The sequence below is a fragment of the Solea solea genome, chromosome 3 (genome assembly GCF_958295425.1).
Source record: "Solea solea chromosome 3, fSolSol10.1, whole genome shotgun sequence".
Taxonomy (NCBI): domain Eukaryota; kingdom Metazoa; phylum Chordata; class Actinopteri; order Pleuronectiformes; family Soleidae; genus Solea; species Solea solea.
The window spans coordinates 9,198,353-9,214,484 of record NC_081136.1 but is presented as its reverse complement, the minus strand read 5'-3'; the positions used below and the strand labels follow the sequence as shown (position 1 = coordinate 9,214,484).

The window sequence follows — 16,132 nt, the reverse complement described above, 5'->3', positions numbered from 1 at the left end:
CTGGTGCAATATTTACGACAAGGAGTTAACAAATAATTCCTGCCAAACCCTGAACCTAATGAACCTTTTACACGTCGACACAAAGTCGACTTGAGCGCTGTGCAAATACATCTATTTTCAGTGTCACAGTGTATTATTATTGAAACGGGGTTGATGATGGCCATCGTATCCAAACGTTGATAAATGACTTGAAGGAGCTTAGTTTTTTTACAGTGAAGAAAACGCCACGTTATTTATTAAGATAGAGAAGAAAAAAACTGTATTAAAGAACCATTAAACTAAACTAAACTGAGCTCAGTGCACAGCAAGTAGCACCTTGTGTTTCTCTTCAAAGCTGGAGGGCAGTGATTCCCAAAGTGTGGGCTGTGGCCCCCTAGAGGGTCGTGATGCTACTGCTGTTGGGCCATGAAATATATATAAATATGTTTTCAGCGAGAAAATGTGACACTAAAGTTAAGTTACTGTGGAAAGATATTCACAGATGTGAATCAATAACATTGAAATGAAACATTGTTGAATCAACTCTCTCGCGCCCCCTATGCAGCTCTCAGAGCAATTAATAGGAATGATATTAATATTGTTAATTAGTATTTCGCGTGCATGTTATACCTATTTTGTGGCCACAAAACACTGCTTTGTGTCTGGGGCTTTCTGTCTCGTAATATGAGAGTGTGTGTATTTACTGTATGTGTGGGGGGTGTCCCAGTCCAGATGCGTACGGCACAGTGTGCTCATTAAAAGTCATCAGTGCAGTTTTGTGAGCTTCTGTCTCGTCTTGTTCAGCAGATGCAGAAACGAGGTGGAGCAAATTAGACTGTTTTACTGCATATTGTGTGCAGGGAAACTGAGAAGATATATATATATATATATATATATATATATATATATATATTTTTACAATAAGCAATAAAATCCGACCTGGAGAATGTTTCACCTCTTATGTACTTGTGATGTGATATCGCTGTGTAACTGTTAGTGGAATCTTTTAGGTAAAATTCGTATTACAGCTTCAGCGTGCAGCTTCTGTTACTGAAAAACAGCTTTAAAGAGTTCAATATTACACGGTTGTGCAGTGATGTGGGTCTCTTATATTATATCTTATACTTCTGCACGGTTAGGTTGTTTGTGATTGAATATGGAGTTCCTCCTGCGGTGTCTCCCATTATTTCCCCATTAAAAATGTGTTTTTATCGGAACGGACTAAAAATGTGATTTGTAAATTTGATTTGAATCTCAAATCAGAACAACATCCTCTCCTTATTCCGGGCAATGTCGACCGGCATGAACCAACACAAACACACACACATGCACACAAAATAAGTGATTAACGCAAATCCAGGTCAATAGAGTCACATAAATCATAAACACACACTTTTATTCAAACATCGTCTGTTAGAAGCACTGTGTGTGTGTGTGTGTGTGTTGTCTGTATTTATTGGAGACATTTATCTGTGACACCAACTCTCTGCAGAACAGGCTGAAATATGAAGTCATAATGTCTCAGCGCCCTCAGTTCCCCACCATGCACGAGCTGATTTCCAGATGACAAATCTTCAGCTTTATGTTATATTGTCCTCTCTGCACTGTATGAGCATGTCTCCTCTCTGTAGAGCACGGTCCCCTGAGTCCAAAAGGAACTGCCGTTCTGCGACGACCTCTTTGAGTCTTTTACATTTTGAACCTTTGCGTTCTCCTTTAAGCAGATCAATATTCACGAATCGGTAACTCTGACTTATATCATCCCACTCATGGATGTCACTGATGTCACTGACACGTGCAATCTTTGCACACTCTCTGTTAGTTTTTCCTCAATAAACCTCATACCTACTCACTCACTCCCACTCCAGAGATCACATCTCCCCATGTCCTCCAGAACCTGCACAAGACATCCAGTTCAAAGTCCTCTATAACCAGGGCCCCTCTCTTACCTCACAGAACTTCTCTACCTCTACACGCCATCCCACAGCCTCCAATCCTCAGACTCCCAACCTGCTACAGCCACCATCCAGGTCCAAGCACAAAACCTGGGGAGACAGAGCCTTCTCCATTGCAGCCTCACTTCAACCTTAACATGACCATTTTCTGACCTTTCCTCATTCAAATCACTCCTGACCGTGGGTGTGGATAGTTGTTTGTATCCGGCCCTGTGATGGACTGGTGCCCTGTCCAGGATGTACCCCGCCTGCCGCTCCTGTGTCGGCCGGGATTGGCAGAACACCCCCCCGTGATCCTCATGTGGAGGATAAAGATGTAGAAGATGGATGGATGAAAGTATGAAAGAACAAGGAGGTGTGGAAGCTGCTTGGTTTGGACTGTCTGCCTCAGCGCTAGACCATTGTGTGATTTAAGAGTTGGGAGTCAGACTAGTGGGGATTGTGGGGTGGGTTGGGGTGGGGGGTTGTCTTTGTAGGGTTCGCCCTTGGGTGGGGTTTGGGTAAAAAAAAGGCCATGGTGCAGTAAGCAGACAAGACAGGGAGCAACAGAGAGATAATTACGTAATTTAACAGCTCAGGAAACTGCAATACGGTAGCGATAGGTGACTGTGTGTGTGCGGGGGTGTTTGAATGTGTGCGTGAGGGAAATCCTGCAGGGTTTTCTCTTCTCCTTTCCTGCTTGGCCAGCAAAAAAAAATGGGAAGGGGGAGCCCAGTGGCAGGTCTGGCTGCAATCACCGAATCTCACTTTCATTTTACATTTGCCTTCTCGGGGGAGAAATTACTGCTCCGGGGATGATGAGACATTTTTTTGCTCTGCTGTCACCACAGCGGAATGTAAACCTTGGATCACAAATAGGTTCACGGTGAGGGTCTTGCAGTTGTGTTGTGAGATTGACATAGTGTTTGCCTTTGACAAGTCGGAATATCGTTTTTAAACGCTTATCCGTATGCAACTAAATGTCAGGACTCTTACAGTGAAGCAAATATTTCACAATAAAGAACGAAAAAGAACGGATTCAGGGAACCGGAACACGACAGTTGGGTCAACTGCTGCCCGAGGTTTTCATAGTTTAGTCTTCAAGGGTGAAATTTCCCTACACAGAACTGTTATACATCACATATTTTCTGTGAAAGCTGAGGCACGTGAATGAAAACGTATATGCAACAGATCCACCACAAGACTTTCATTTGTTTTAGAGTCGTGTTGCATTGTTTTTAAAAGCAGATACTAACAGAACTATAAGAAAGAGGTCAGGAGAGTCAAGAGTTTCTTATTTTTGTATAAAAAAAATACCATCACACACACAATAAACCTGCAGTTACTGATTCTGACCGAACTGTCTCTATTGGACTTGATTGTCTGCTACACATGCCATGTTGTGACTCAGTGATGTTCTGACAGATGCAGGCGTGATGTGACGACAGTGATGCGACGTGACTCAAAACTGAGTCATAACATCTACGAGCTCAAGGAACGGCGGCATGGAGTTTGTCTCTTGCAGACAGCATCACATCAGAGATGAAGGTGACCGTACAGTAAGGTGAACGAACAGAATGATGGTCCACGGGAGAGCTGGGGAGTTTGAAGGGATTTCAGTAAGAGCAGGGGAGGAGAAAAGGGAGGGAGAAGAAAGAGCAAAGGGGAGGGTTTAGGGAAATGATTTTGAGAGAAGGAGGAGAGTGAGTGAGTGTATGCAAGTCTGAGAGAGAGAGAGAGAGTGGAACAGGCTGCAATCGCTCACTCTGTAATTCAATGTGAACAGAGACAAGCAAGAGACACATACACGCTGTTCCACACACTCACACTGTGCCGCTCTTTTACACACGCTCATGTAGACACTCCCTCGCACGTGTGAGCCGAGGCTGAGATGTGTCTCACACTTTCCCCCCTCGCATACACATGGACACGCACTGTGGAGCCGGACACGCTGGACTACTGTCACCCACTGGTGGAGACTCACACATGAGCGCCGGCAGGACAAGCGTCTACCGTAAGGCATGGCTACCTGCCAGCACCTCCTCCCCTATCCCCCCTTCACCCCACCTCATCTCCTCTCCTCTCTCCCTCCATTCATTCATCCCCCCTTCTCCCAACTGTGAGGTGGCACGCACGGCTGAAGGACACAGCGCTGGGCTCTGCTCTGGTGTAGTGCGCTGCCGAGAGAGTTTGAGAGCCCAGTCTGACAGGAGGGATACATAGACTGCACTCCCTCCCTCTTTCTTTCATTCTTTCTTTCAGAGTCCCCATCTCTCTATCGTCGCGCTCCGTTGTTCATGAATGTCACCTCTATCTCTGGGAAATGCTCGATTCATCAAGCCTCTGTCTCTTTCCCTTCTTCTCTCAGGGTGTGGGTGAACGCAAGGGTGATGCCAGGAGAGCTTGAGAAGACGGCAAGGAAACAAGCCACACACTCCGTCCTGCGGCGTCCGTCCACAACCCTTCATCTTTGTCCCAGCTTGTGGAGCTGGCACCTCAGGTTGGACTGCCCTTACTTCTTCCACCACTGTCACATTTTTCAGACGGAGAAATTTTACAGGTGAGGAAGAAAGAGAACAAGATCCGCAGGGTGTCCCGACAGTGTCACTCGTTTTATTTTGGAGAGTTGGTACTGGGACGTTTTGCATCCCAATGTACTGGATAAGCGTCCTGATCTAGTGGACTGAGCCGACCAAGGACTATCATTCATTTTTGTTTCTGCGGCCAACAGATGTGCTGCTGAACCCTTTCATGCAGGACTGAGTCAAACTTTACAAGACCCCCAGGAGGAGGCTAAGGGTTTATCTGGACCGAGACAGAGGGGGGGACATTGGGGTGCTGGTGTTTGGACAGATGACAACATGAATTGTCCCATATGAGGAGCAGTGACATACCAAGGCTTCCCCTGAACCTGAATCCCAATCAGACACAGACAAAAAAGAGAGGCATTTAAAGGCAAGCAGTCATCAATCCGAACACCAGTGAGTGACAGTCATCTGTTTTGGATGGGCCTTTGAAACATCCACCCTTCTTCCCACCACCTCTTCCTCCCTCCTTCCTCTCTGCCTGATTCCCTGTGACATCCGTCCTACCTCAGAAGCCCGCTCCTCCGCTCTGCACCCCTCCATCAGCGGTGCTCTGTCGCCCTGGGTGAGTGGGAAGGGGGGTGGCCCACGGTACCCCCCGACACCTGGGCGCCACCAAGCCATCAGAGGCTGGTGAGGCGGCGACAGGGTCAACCCTGGGAAGATGGCCGCTCTTGCCAGCTCCCTCATTCGCCAGCGCAGGGAGGTCAAGGACCCCCAGGCAAACCGGCAGGTCGCCAGCAAGCGCAAGCCTTGCCCAAAAAGCAACAAGTCACTCTGCCAGAAGCAAATCCTGATATTAATATCCAAGGTTCGACTATGTGGCAGTCGTGGGAGAAAAATGGACAAAAGACCAGGTGAGTTTCCCATGAACCTCTCTGTTTTCAGTTCCTCCATTCCATCCTGCACCTTGTTCATCTTCCCTTCTTCTTTGCTATTTTCTGCCTGCAATAGATAACTGGATTTTGATGAAGACTTGGCAGACTACAGATTAATCCTCAACCGTAAAGCCTTAATAGAGAACATCCCATGTTTGTAATTTCTAGTTCAGTTCCCTTCTTAATCCAAATCTAGGAAACATCCCAGCCCGTCTTCCTGCTAGCTGCACAACATGTCCTGTACTACAGCACAGGAAAAAGACAGAGTGGATTTCAGCTTAATATACACACCAATCTGTACCAGAGACATGACACATCCTGTGCTCCGACCACGGTGATGACTTTTTGAGGTGCTTGTCAACACATCCACACTCATGCTGGTGATCTGTAAGCACACAACAAACTTGTCTCATACATACAGTGATTTATGGTGACATGAAAATGTCAAGCGGCGACTCATTTGTGATTCTGGGAGACATTATTCTCCCTCTGCTTCCCTCAAGGCAAGTGAAACACAGTGTGGCCTAATTCAACTTGTATGCTTGTCTGTTGTATGTAATTGTGAAATTGTTTACTGAAGAGTGTAATGAGGGTGGCAATGCTTTATTTTTGGGGGGGGAGGGGCGGAAAAACCTCAAATTATGTTTGTTAAAGCGTATAATTGCTTTAAAATAAAAAAAATGGTGTACTTTTGGCAAAGTATCTGCGCCGTCTGTGAAACGGCGGCTAACGACGCTAACAAAGAAGAGGGAACGAGTTATTAAAGAGAGTTTACTCGGTTAACGGAGGATTTGTTGCGTTCTGCGGTTTCACCAGCTGGGGTCACTGTTTCTCACACCCTGGACCTTTAAACTGTAACCACAGCGAGTCTCAGTCCAAAAATTCTCACACACACAACAGAGAGTGCAGCGAGGTAGGAGATCGACGGGTATTATAGAGTGAGCACCAGAGACAGCTCCTCCTCTTCTTCACAAGGTAACACTGGCGAACGTCTTCTATTCAACTTCTACATAAATGAGGGGAGGTGTAGAAGAAGAGCTGGATGAAGAGATCTGATGTGTGACCACTGCAGACACGTCATATTGTTGATGTTATTGGCTTCAATTTGGGTTCATACAGTGTTACAATGTTAAATCAATGGTAATTAATCAAACAATCAGTGTTTGTTTTTGTTATAAAACCGAGTTTCTATGGGAGTCTTCGCTTCATTAGCTTCATTTTAACTTGTGCCATCAGATTTGTGCGTGTCCTTACCTCACCATCATCTGCCTTCCTGCTCTCCCACACATACAGTATAGACCATGTGTGTGTGTGTGTGTGTGTGTGTGTTCTCTTTTATTTAGTACCTATAAGTGCAAGGTTCATCATGATAATTACTTGAGAAGCCTCTAATGTGGGAAGCGGCGTCTGCCACACAGGCGGCCGCCTCTCCATATTGTAATTGCCGTTGTGAAATATGTCGGACGGGTCGCGGCAGTGCCAGGTCTTTGAGAGAAGGCCACACGTCCATTCTTTGAAACCATTTCCATCCCGATAGCCTCAGTGCTTCTCACACTCCTTATGGATTTATTATGGTAAAGTGCAGTTGCTGTTACAGGAGTCTGAATTGAGTCCGGAGTGTGGCAGTGCACATCTTCATATCATTGTGTCAAGGAGTCTCTGCATGTGTGTTCAGTATATGGAGGACACTGCTGACCTTCCCCCCCCCCTCTCTCTGAGCTTCAGCCTGAGGCCACTTTTGACCCTTGGCCAGGAATAAAGAACTCAAATATTTCTGTGCCTCCTCATCCTCCTTCTGGCAGGACTTCGGTGGCCTGTTTACAGCTTGCCTTCACTTTGCCTGTGGCGGGATTTTTATTGTTTCTACTGACAATCTGTGGCAGCTATTGGATATTTCTCTATCCAGTGCTTTATTCCAGCTTTTTGGTCATCTTTCTTTCTTTTTTTTCCTAATGGCCACCATTGTAGCATTCAGTTCGGTTCTGTTGACTTTTCCTTTTCAAATAGTCTTCCAAGAAGATGTTATAAATTGTGTTTAGCTGTGTTCGCAGAGAACCCAAATACTCTTTAAATCCAGAGAAAACCGTATTTCTATTCAAGGTAATGGCGTGTTTTATTTTGGTCTCCTTTTCGCCCACTTTATCATTTCCGCTATAACCTCTGGGGCAAACACAAACGCCAGAGTGAGGAAGGAAACATTGAGCACTTATTTGATTGTGTGTATTTGTCACAGATGGATCACAACTTCTCATTGGCGTTTGCTGCATGTTCTGTCACTGAAGCTGTGAAAAAAAGGAAAAGCACAGACTACAAGAATTCCCATGATCCCACGCTGCTACCCGACATCATCAAACTAGGTCTTTTGTCATTATTCTTTCACTGAGAAACCCCTAGTGGCAGAAATGACATAGTGTAAGTCAATCACTGACTACCACTGTTCTCAACAGGCAGAGGGGGGAAAAAAAAGTCAATAGCATCATAGCAATTCGATGACACTCTATGGAAAGTTTCATCAGAGCAACAATAGTGTTCTGGGTCTTTCTGGGTCAGTGGTGTAACTTTAAACAGGTACCAACTCTCTTCTCTTATTGTTTTATCATTTTAAATTCATCAGTGAGGCTGATCACTGACACAGAAAATCACTCTTGGTAACAAAAAGACTTTATTTGCAGACCACTGAGCGATTCTGTGTGTAGATGTTGACGAGACGATTCCACGTTGCTTTATATTTGTTCATGTAAGGCTATTTTAGCAAAGGAGTATAAGACTGTTTGTGTCCTTTTAACATTCGCTGCCCACCTTCCGATGGGCGACATGTTTTTGTGTGTCCCAGCCTGACCCACATACCGGCCCCTCTTACAGCCGCTCTCACATCATCACACACACACGAACAATAACCTGCGCGTAACCCATACTAATGATGCCCCAGCATTACAGCCCACTCAGCTTATAACAAGGTCAGCTTATCCGTGCTCACACACACACACACACCAAACTGAGCAGATGTACACACACTTAATCTCATATTACCCACATAAGTAATTACGAGTGTTCAAAACACAAAACACACCCACACTTTCATATTCAACATAACACACAAACAAATGATGAGATTCCATGATAATTAAGATACAGGGTGAGTGGGAGAGAGATCTTTTTTTTTTTTTTGCTCCAGCTGTGAGTGTGTGAGTGTGTGCGTGTGTGTGCGTGTACTGTAGGACAGATATGATCTAATGAGCGCGTTAAGCCACGTATTCCATATCAAAGTGAAACCCGAAATAGCGCGTGTTGTGCTCGGACTGGCTGCTGGAGCTGCAGTGGAAGCCCCCCTCTCTTCTGTTAACAGGATGGAATAACACTGTTGAGTTGTTACTGCAGCACGGGGGCCAAGTGTTCATCCAGCTACTGCAAATTGGTTCGTGCGTGTGAAAATATGTGCGCGTCTGAGACAAATGACAAATGACAGTGTGACAGTAGTCAGAGCACGCACCTCGGCCAGACTCTCAGATTGTGTGTGTGTGTGTGTGTGTGTGTGTGTGTGTGAGAGCGAGGCTCTGTGTTGTGCTGTGATTCATCAGGTCACATCAGCTCCTCTCATTAACACACACTGATTTATCAATAATGTGTGGCAGCGTTTGCAGAGCACACATTGAACTGGGGCGATTTACTGCCTCAGAGAGCGAACACTGTGGACAAGCCACACCAGTGACGACTATATCTCGCACTGTCTCTCTCTTCCTCTCTGCATGTCTGAGCTTTCTCCCCTTTCTCCTTCTTCCTCTCAGTCTATCCTCTGACCGGCTTTCTCCTCCGCTCCCTATCTCGCCTCCCTTTCTCCCACAGCGTTGATCACTCTGTCCCCTTGCCACACCACACACTTATCATCTCAAGGACATCTGGCTTTCTTGTTGTCTCTCTCTCTCCCTCTCTCCGTCTCCCTCTGTGTCAGCCTGTCTCTTTCCTCTCGCTGTATATTCCCATGTGTCTAATCATCTTGTCTTTGGGCCAGTCACTTACTCACTGGATGCTACAATGGCAGAGATACTGTAACTATTGTGCTGCCATGTTATGTAACCGCGGCTCCATTGTTAATGGATCGGCAGCTCGTCTGATGCACGTCTAATGTATGGAGCTCTAAACGCTCGGTTGCATTTTGCTCTTCCATCACAAGAGGCGTCTTCATATTTCTATCTATAAAGATTTAACCAGTAGGTTCCTTTAAAAATAAAGAATACTACTACTAATAAAGAAGCCGTATAACAATAATGTGACATCCTTCCTGTTCATGAAGACCAAAGACAGGCAAATAATCACAAAAAGGTTACGCACTGCAGCTTTAAAGTGTCAACCATTTTCTCTTTTCTCTTACGTTATTATTTTTAATACAATTACAGGCCAATTTATGGAGGCAAAACATATTCTGCTTAGCTTAGACGTTGTTTCATGATGGGAGAGGAGAGGCAGACATGAACAGCTGCACAACCTGAAGTTGACCTTTTACAGTCATTTTTTTTTGTCTTTTTTCGGCTAATATTCCGCATGGAAATCACCTCCGTTGAAGAGGAAACAGATGACAGACAAACCTTCGGCGACAGATAGACAAAAAACATCTCACACCTCAAAGAAATATTGGCACGTACCCACTGCTGTGGATTTGTGGCTGCACCCCCACGCCCAAATGACTGACAGAGGAAACCACCATTTGCTTTCGCTGCTTCGTATGCTATTATTGCTGATGTTTTCATTATCATGTCAAGAGAGAGGGAGAGGGAGAGAGTTGGTGAGGACAGGTTTGCATGGCGCCGCAGTGCCCTGGCGAGAGTGAGGTGAGCTGCTCAGACTCAGTACGGTGCATTCTTGGCACGGCCGCGGCACAGTGCGGTGCCGAGAACACCAGCACGCAACCAGAGCAGGGCAATGAGGCTGAAAGGTTTCAGATCTGGATACTGTGCTCTTCAAACGACCTCTGGCTGAGATAAACCCAACACACACACACACGTTCATATGTATTCCAGCACTCAATATCTTATTTTGCATCAAACAATTACTCCTCCGCAGGGAATCACTGTCTTGAGTGCTCTTCTTCTCTCTCTCGCCCCCACCCCCATTCAACCTGGCCTCCCTCAATGTCACATTTCCCTGCAGAAAGAGAGCACTGTCCCTTTAATCAATCTCCATTGTTTAAATCACACCGTTAACATGCCGAGGACAGTAAAACATGCATCAGCTTCTTTTTAAGGCGATCACTATGACGCAGATAAAGCAGCGTAATGGTGATTACCTGTTCATTTACTTAGATCACAGAGACTGAGGAACCCCGACGGTGGTGTCCCATTCACTGACCAACAGTCGAGGCTTCATGAAGGAAGCTCAAACAGGCGTTAGGGTAAGGGTTAGAAACTCTACAGCTCTAGTAGACGTAGAATATTCTATAGCCTTTAGTGTGGAGAGTAATTAAAGAGCATTAGCTGTTGCTAGCTGCTATTGGTTAGTCTTAATGAGGAAGAACGGGCCTAAAAAACTCCACCTCGTGTAGTTTAGCAGATAAAGTGCATTGTTTTTTTTGAAGATAATTAGGATTTTGCTTTCAAACAATGAAAATACTGCAAGTGTTACGTTCAGATATCGTATTAGGACTCCGTTAACTTAAGCAATTGTTTGTTCTTTGTACTTTTACACAGTACAGAAAAAAAAAGTGAGATGATGAATTATAAGAAAGGCTAATACAGTTTCAAATTTAAATTCTCCTCGATGCCTCGTTGTCACCCTCTCTCCACATTACTTGATTTCCTCTCTTTGTTCCGCGGGTCCGCTGCAGCACTTAAACATGCAGCGGTGACTGGACTTAAAGTGCCGTTGCCCACTCACTACATGAACAATACTGAATAATGTAGCTGGCACGCTTCTAGAGACAGACAGCAGAGGCGAGACTCCCTGCCATATGTATATACAGTATATATATATATATATATATATATATGTATATATATATATATATGTAGAGAGAACATCTATTATGTCACAGTGAAGAGATAGAACATATATTTATGTTCTATCTGTTTTGTTTTGGAGATGAATGCGGCAAATCCCAGTGACATTCAGTTTAACATTATATACTACACACACACACACACACACACACACTGTAGATGGTTTGAGCTTTTAAAACACACACATGCAGATTTGAATGTGGATCTACAGCTCACACAGTTTATAGTAAGCATGCGGGGCACCTTGCTGATTGCAGCACCCTGTCTACCTGTGTGCTGTTGCCCCGCGGTGCACAAAAGCACAGGTGCGCAACGTGTCCTTCACTTTAACGTGGCCACCAATCTGTAACGCTGGAGACGAGCCAGAGCCTTCGCAGCCTTCACACACACACGCATGCACACACACACTGGCACATTTTAGGAACGTCTGTTGCTCTCAGTTCCTTTAAAACTGGGGCTTTACTTCTACCGTTAAATTATGTTGGAGTTGGAGACGGTGTCAGAATCAGGACACACAGTTGCTCGCTGGGAGATTTTTCCTGCTGTGTTCTCACGTGGGCCTCACTCTCTGGAGATTTAACCAGAGCGCTGGCAAAAGAAATTCCTGAAAATGCTCAGAGTGACAACAATTGTGTTCTCATACTAGACCCTTTGGAATTTCGGGAATATTGTCTGGAAGCACGACAGCGTTACACCTGTTGCAAGTGGTGCAGCTGAGTGGTTTTGCTCATCGGTAGCTCAGAGAAGTTTGAGTCAGCCATTTTCTGTGACAACCCTTCTTCATCGCTTTTGTTTATTCAGTTTACATTACGTTGTGTACTTTGTATTTATATCGCAGTAGTGTATATTTTTGTACTTTCTATATGTGTTCTGTGAAAGTGGGAAAATAAAATGAGATGTCCAACGATAATTGAGAAATATTACCACAATTGTACGACATCAGCGTGAATGAAGACTTCACAGCAGCACATGGTTTCCACACAACTGTGACGTCATCCTTACTATTCGAGTCAAAATGGGAATTTGTCACTCTCTTCAATGAAAGAAACGGCAAAACAATATTTATGTTTGAAGGTCATATTGCCGCACTCCATACACTTGAAACTCCATCCAATAAAAACTAAATTCGTCGCTGCCCAGAATCTCTCCCCGTTGTTGTTAAGAAGTTGATTTAGCCTCTTGAACTTTTGCATCGTAGTGAAGAAGCAGCTTCCGTTCAGCGGCATTCCGAGTTTTACTGGTTCTTGCGAGAAATAGATTTATGATCGCCATTATTCCACAACCCACTGAGAAAAAAAAGAAAAGAAAACAGCAGCAAAAACATCCGAGACAAACTATGAAATCATGCAGGCAGCGAGTAGACATTTATTTACAAATGGAAAGCTTCCAAACTAGCCTTTCTTTTGAAAAATAAATATTGTCAAAGAAAGAAAATTGAAAGTCTTTTCATTCCTTGAGCTGTCGAGCTGAACTGAACAGTCATTTTGTAACACAAAACTCTCACAGTCGACTGTCTGACACGCTGTTCTCCGCGCTGTCTGACAGGCGGCAACACGGAACACTCGCATTTTTTTACTTCCAAATAATCACCTTTTAAAGGACGAGCAGCAGAAACGGCCGTGATCTTTCTCGTCTGTGTCTGCACTGCTGTCACTGAAACATCTGGATTGAACTCCTCTGCACTGTTGTTCTTCATGTGCATATACCGTTTAAAACTCAACAACCAGTGTAGGATACAGTTGTTCATTCATCAGCCACTGGACAAAAGGTCAATGTCAGTCTCTAATTCTCTCTGATCAGCTCACGCACTGTGGGCAAATTCCTGCACGGGTTGCTGCCGCTCTGCTCACTAGTCCTGGGAACACTTCTCAGCTTTCTCGAGTTAATAAGCTTGTTACTCCCCACTGACTCTAATATTGTCTTTCTCACCACTAACACGAGAGCCCGGAGCTATTAATCCATGGACATATGGATTTTACAACTGCTACTATTTCATCTCCCAGCATTTATGGCAGCCAAAGGTAAATGCATGGCAGCAGCCACATAAGCAATAACACATCCAATACTGAGATGAAAACAAGTGAAGTATGATACTGTATGTAGAGTGTCCATATCGCAGTGAAAGCAGTTTTTTCTTCTGAAAGACTGACGGCGATGCATTTCTCCTCCACTGGTCAAGACGTTTTTGAGAGCAGTGGTGAGGCTTTTTAGGTTTGATAAAGTTCAGCACTTGGAGTACAGAGTGTTCAAGAGCTATTTATTTTGTGAATATGCTTTTCAATTCAATTTTATTTGTATAGCGCCAACTCAGGCCATACATTATCTCAAGGCTCTGTACATAGTGAAGCAAAAACCTTTACAATAGTATAGAGAGAAGAGAAACCCAACAATGAGCAAGAAGTAGGCATCAGTGGAGAGGGCAAAAACAATCCCTTTTAACAGGAGGAAATCTCTGTGCAGCCATCTGCCTCGACCGGTTGGGGTGAAAGGAAAGAGGTGGGGGACAGAAAGGACAAATGGTAGGTGAGGTAGAAATAGATAAAGCAGATTGTGTCTATAACAGTTGTGTCAAGTTTTCAGTTTAGACAAGACAGTCCTGAATCAGTTATGACATGCTTATAACACTACAATGTTCAACTTTAATTATAGTGTAATAATAATGTATCTGCACCATTTTGATCAGTGAGGCCACATTTTATGTTTTGATATAATTCATTTCTAACATATACAGACAGTAGCACCTTTTAAACAGCATTGTGGACGAGGAAGCGGCCTTATTCGTCTGTTCTCATGTTTCAACATTCACATTTAAGTGCAAAGCTAAATTGCATTAAATTGGGGGGCTCATGGTGGCCCCGGCTGACAATGAATAATGGGAATAAAGGCAGTGAGAGCCTACATAGTAATGGCCATATTTACAGGGACCATCAATCATCTCCAAACCGCCAGCAGCCTCATCCTTCATAGGAAGGCGAGGGAAAAAGGGGCGGGTGCCTTCAAAAACACAGCGCTTCCACCGCCGCTCCTGACCAATCACACCTCTCGCTCGCTTCCTCGCTATCGCTGCAGTCCAACTTTAGCTTTTAGGAAAATCAATGGGGATGAAAGTGATGAAGTGCAACCTTGCTAAAACTTTACCAGCCTCCCACTTTTGTCATATTTTTGGTTACACAGAGGATCATGTGACTTCTGCACGAGACTGATGTAAACTTTGCACGAGGCTGAAAACCAACAACTTGACTGAGCAGCAAGGACAAATGTACGTGTTCTGGAAATGGCCGAAGTGGAGATGAAAAATGAAGTGTTGAATGACAAAGAACACCAAGACGACGTTTGTAAAAATCGAATTACGACGTGTCGGACGCTGTGATCCAGAAAAGAGATCAAGGTCAAAACACAAACAGCCATACAAAGACTCGAGCTAAGAAGAGTCGACATCCTGTTTATTTGTGGCCATTTGTCTCAACAAGACGTCAAGCTTTGTATGAGAAGTGATGTTTTTCTGTCGCCCAATCAGCTGACTTTCATGGGTGGAGCAGGTTGTACCATTTTACTCTGGTACCCCAAGGAAGGGTGCCAAAAATGGAACCGTTGTGGCCAATTATTTTGGTATGATTCCTTATAGAAAAGTTAAAAAAAAGTGTACCAAATCATTCCACTCAGGGGAAACACTTTTTTTTACTACAATGTCAAGTAATCAACAAGCATCATCCATTCATCTTCTACCGCTTTATCCTCCACATGAGTGCTTTTGCCCATTTTTCCAGTATAACTTCATTTACTGCATTTTTTTCAAATGAAAAAAAACTAACTAAAAGGTATTATTCAGCAAAAAAAAACACTGTGGTTGTACATGAACACCAGCTTTGGCGTGTTAAATTCGAAATTTGAGTATAACACATAATATGTTTTGAACTCAAACAAATGTGACTTTGAATATTAGTAACCTTTGTTTGAATTTGTGTCTTAATGTGCAAAAACAGGCCAAAAAATGGAAACTATGTAGAGGCATTTTCCCAACTCTCTCCTCCCTGGTGACAAAGACACTGATTCTCTGGTTTCCCGGAGTTCACCTCTACACCAACCGTGTGGCCCCCGAGCATCATCTAGTCTTAGAAAAAACGTTGAGAAAAGTGTTGAATGAGGAAGAAGAACAAAAAAAAAAGAAGAAGAAAAAAAAAAGGTGGATTAATTAGAAAAGCTGAACTTCTTTAGTCTGTGTTCTTTAAGCTTAATGATTGGACGCTCCGATGAATGGCCTCGTGATGAAGTCTAAGAGAGAGAGAGGGAGAGAGAAACAAAAGCAGCTGTCTCAGAAAATGAGAGAGGGAGTGGATATGGAGACGGAGATAAGGAAAAGGAATAAAGAAAAAAAAAAGGGGGTGAGAGGGTGAAAGAGTGAGTCGGAGATGGCGAGCATAAATCAAGAAAGACGCAAAGACAAAGGGAGGGAGGGAGACTCTTGACAAAAGGAGAGGAGTTCTCCTTGCCGTGTTTTTCTGTTTTCCTCACGAGCAAACAGAGATGTGAGAAACAAATGAACGGAAAGACGACGAGGTTACTTATGATACATGCCGAACATAGATCAGAGAGGGACACGCGGGCAGATAAAATACAATGACATGACAGAGACACAAAAGAGAGGGTAGAGGGGGTGTAGTGCAGGTCTGGAACACAGGGGATCAGACTGGTTGAGAAAGCGTAGTAGGATTTGGACAAAATTCAGATAAGAGAAGACTCAAGGTCAGTCCTATTCAAAACATATT

The 16,132-nt window shown here is 44.2% G+C and overlaps 1 protein-coding gene across 1 annotated transcript in view; it reads left to right on the top strand.

The window, feature by feature from the left end:
* Window positions 1–3,688: 3,688 nt before the first annotated feature.
* Window positions 3,689–16,132, top strand: part of fgf11a (fibroblast growth factor 11a) — a 63,460-nt gene continuing 51,016 nt past the window's right edge. The window contains exons 1-2 of the mRNA XM_058626209.1: window positions 3,689–3,927; window positions 4,282–5,355. Coding sequence (XP_058482192.1) covers window positions 5,163–5,355 — 193 coding nt within the window. The 5' untranslated portion in view covers window positions 3,689–3,927; window positions 4,282–5,162. The remainder of the gene's footprint in view (window positions 3,928–4,281; window positions 5,356–16,132) is intronic.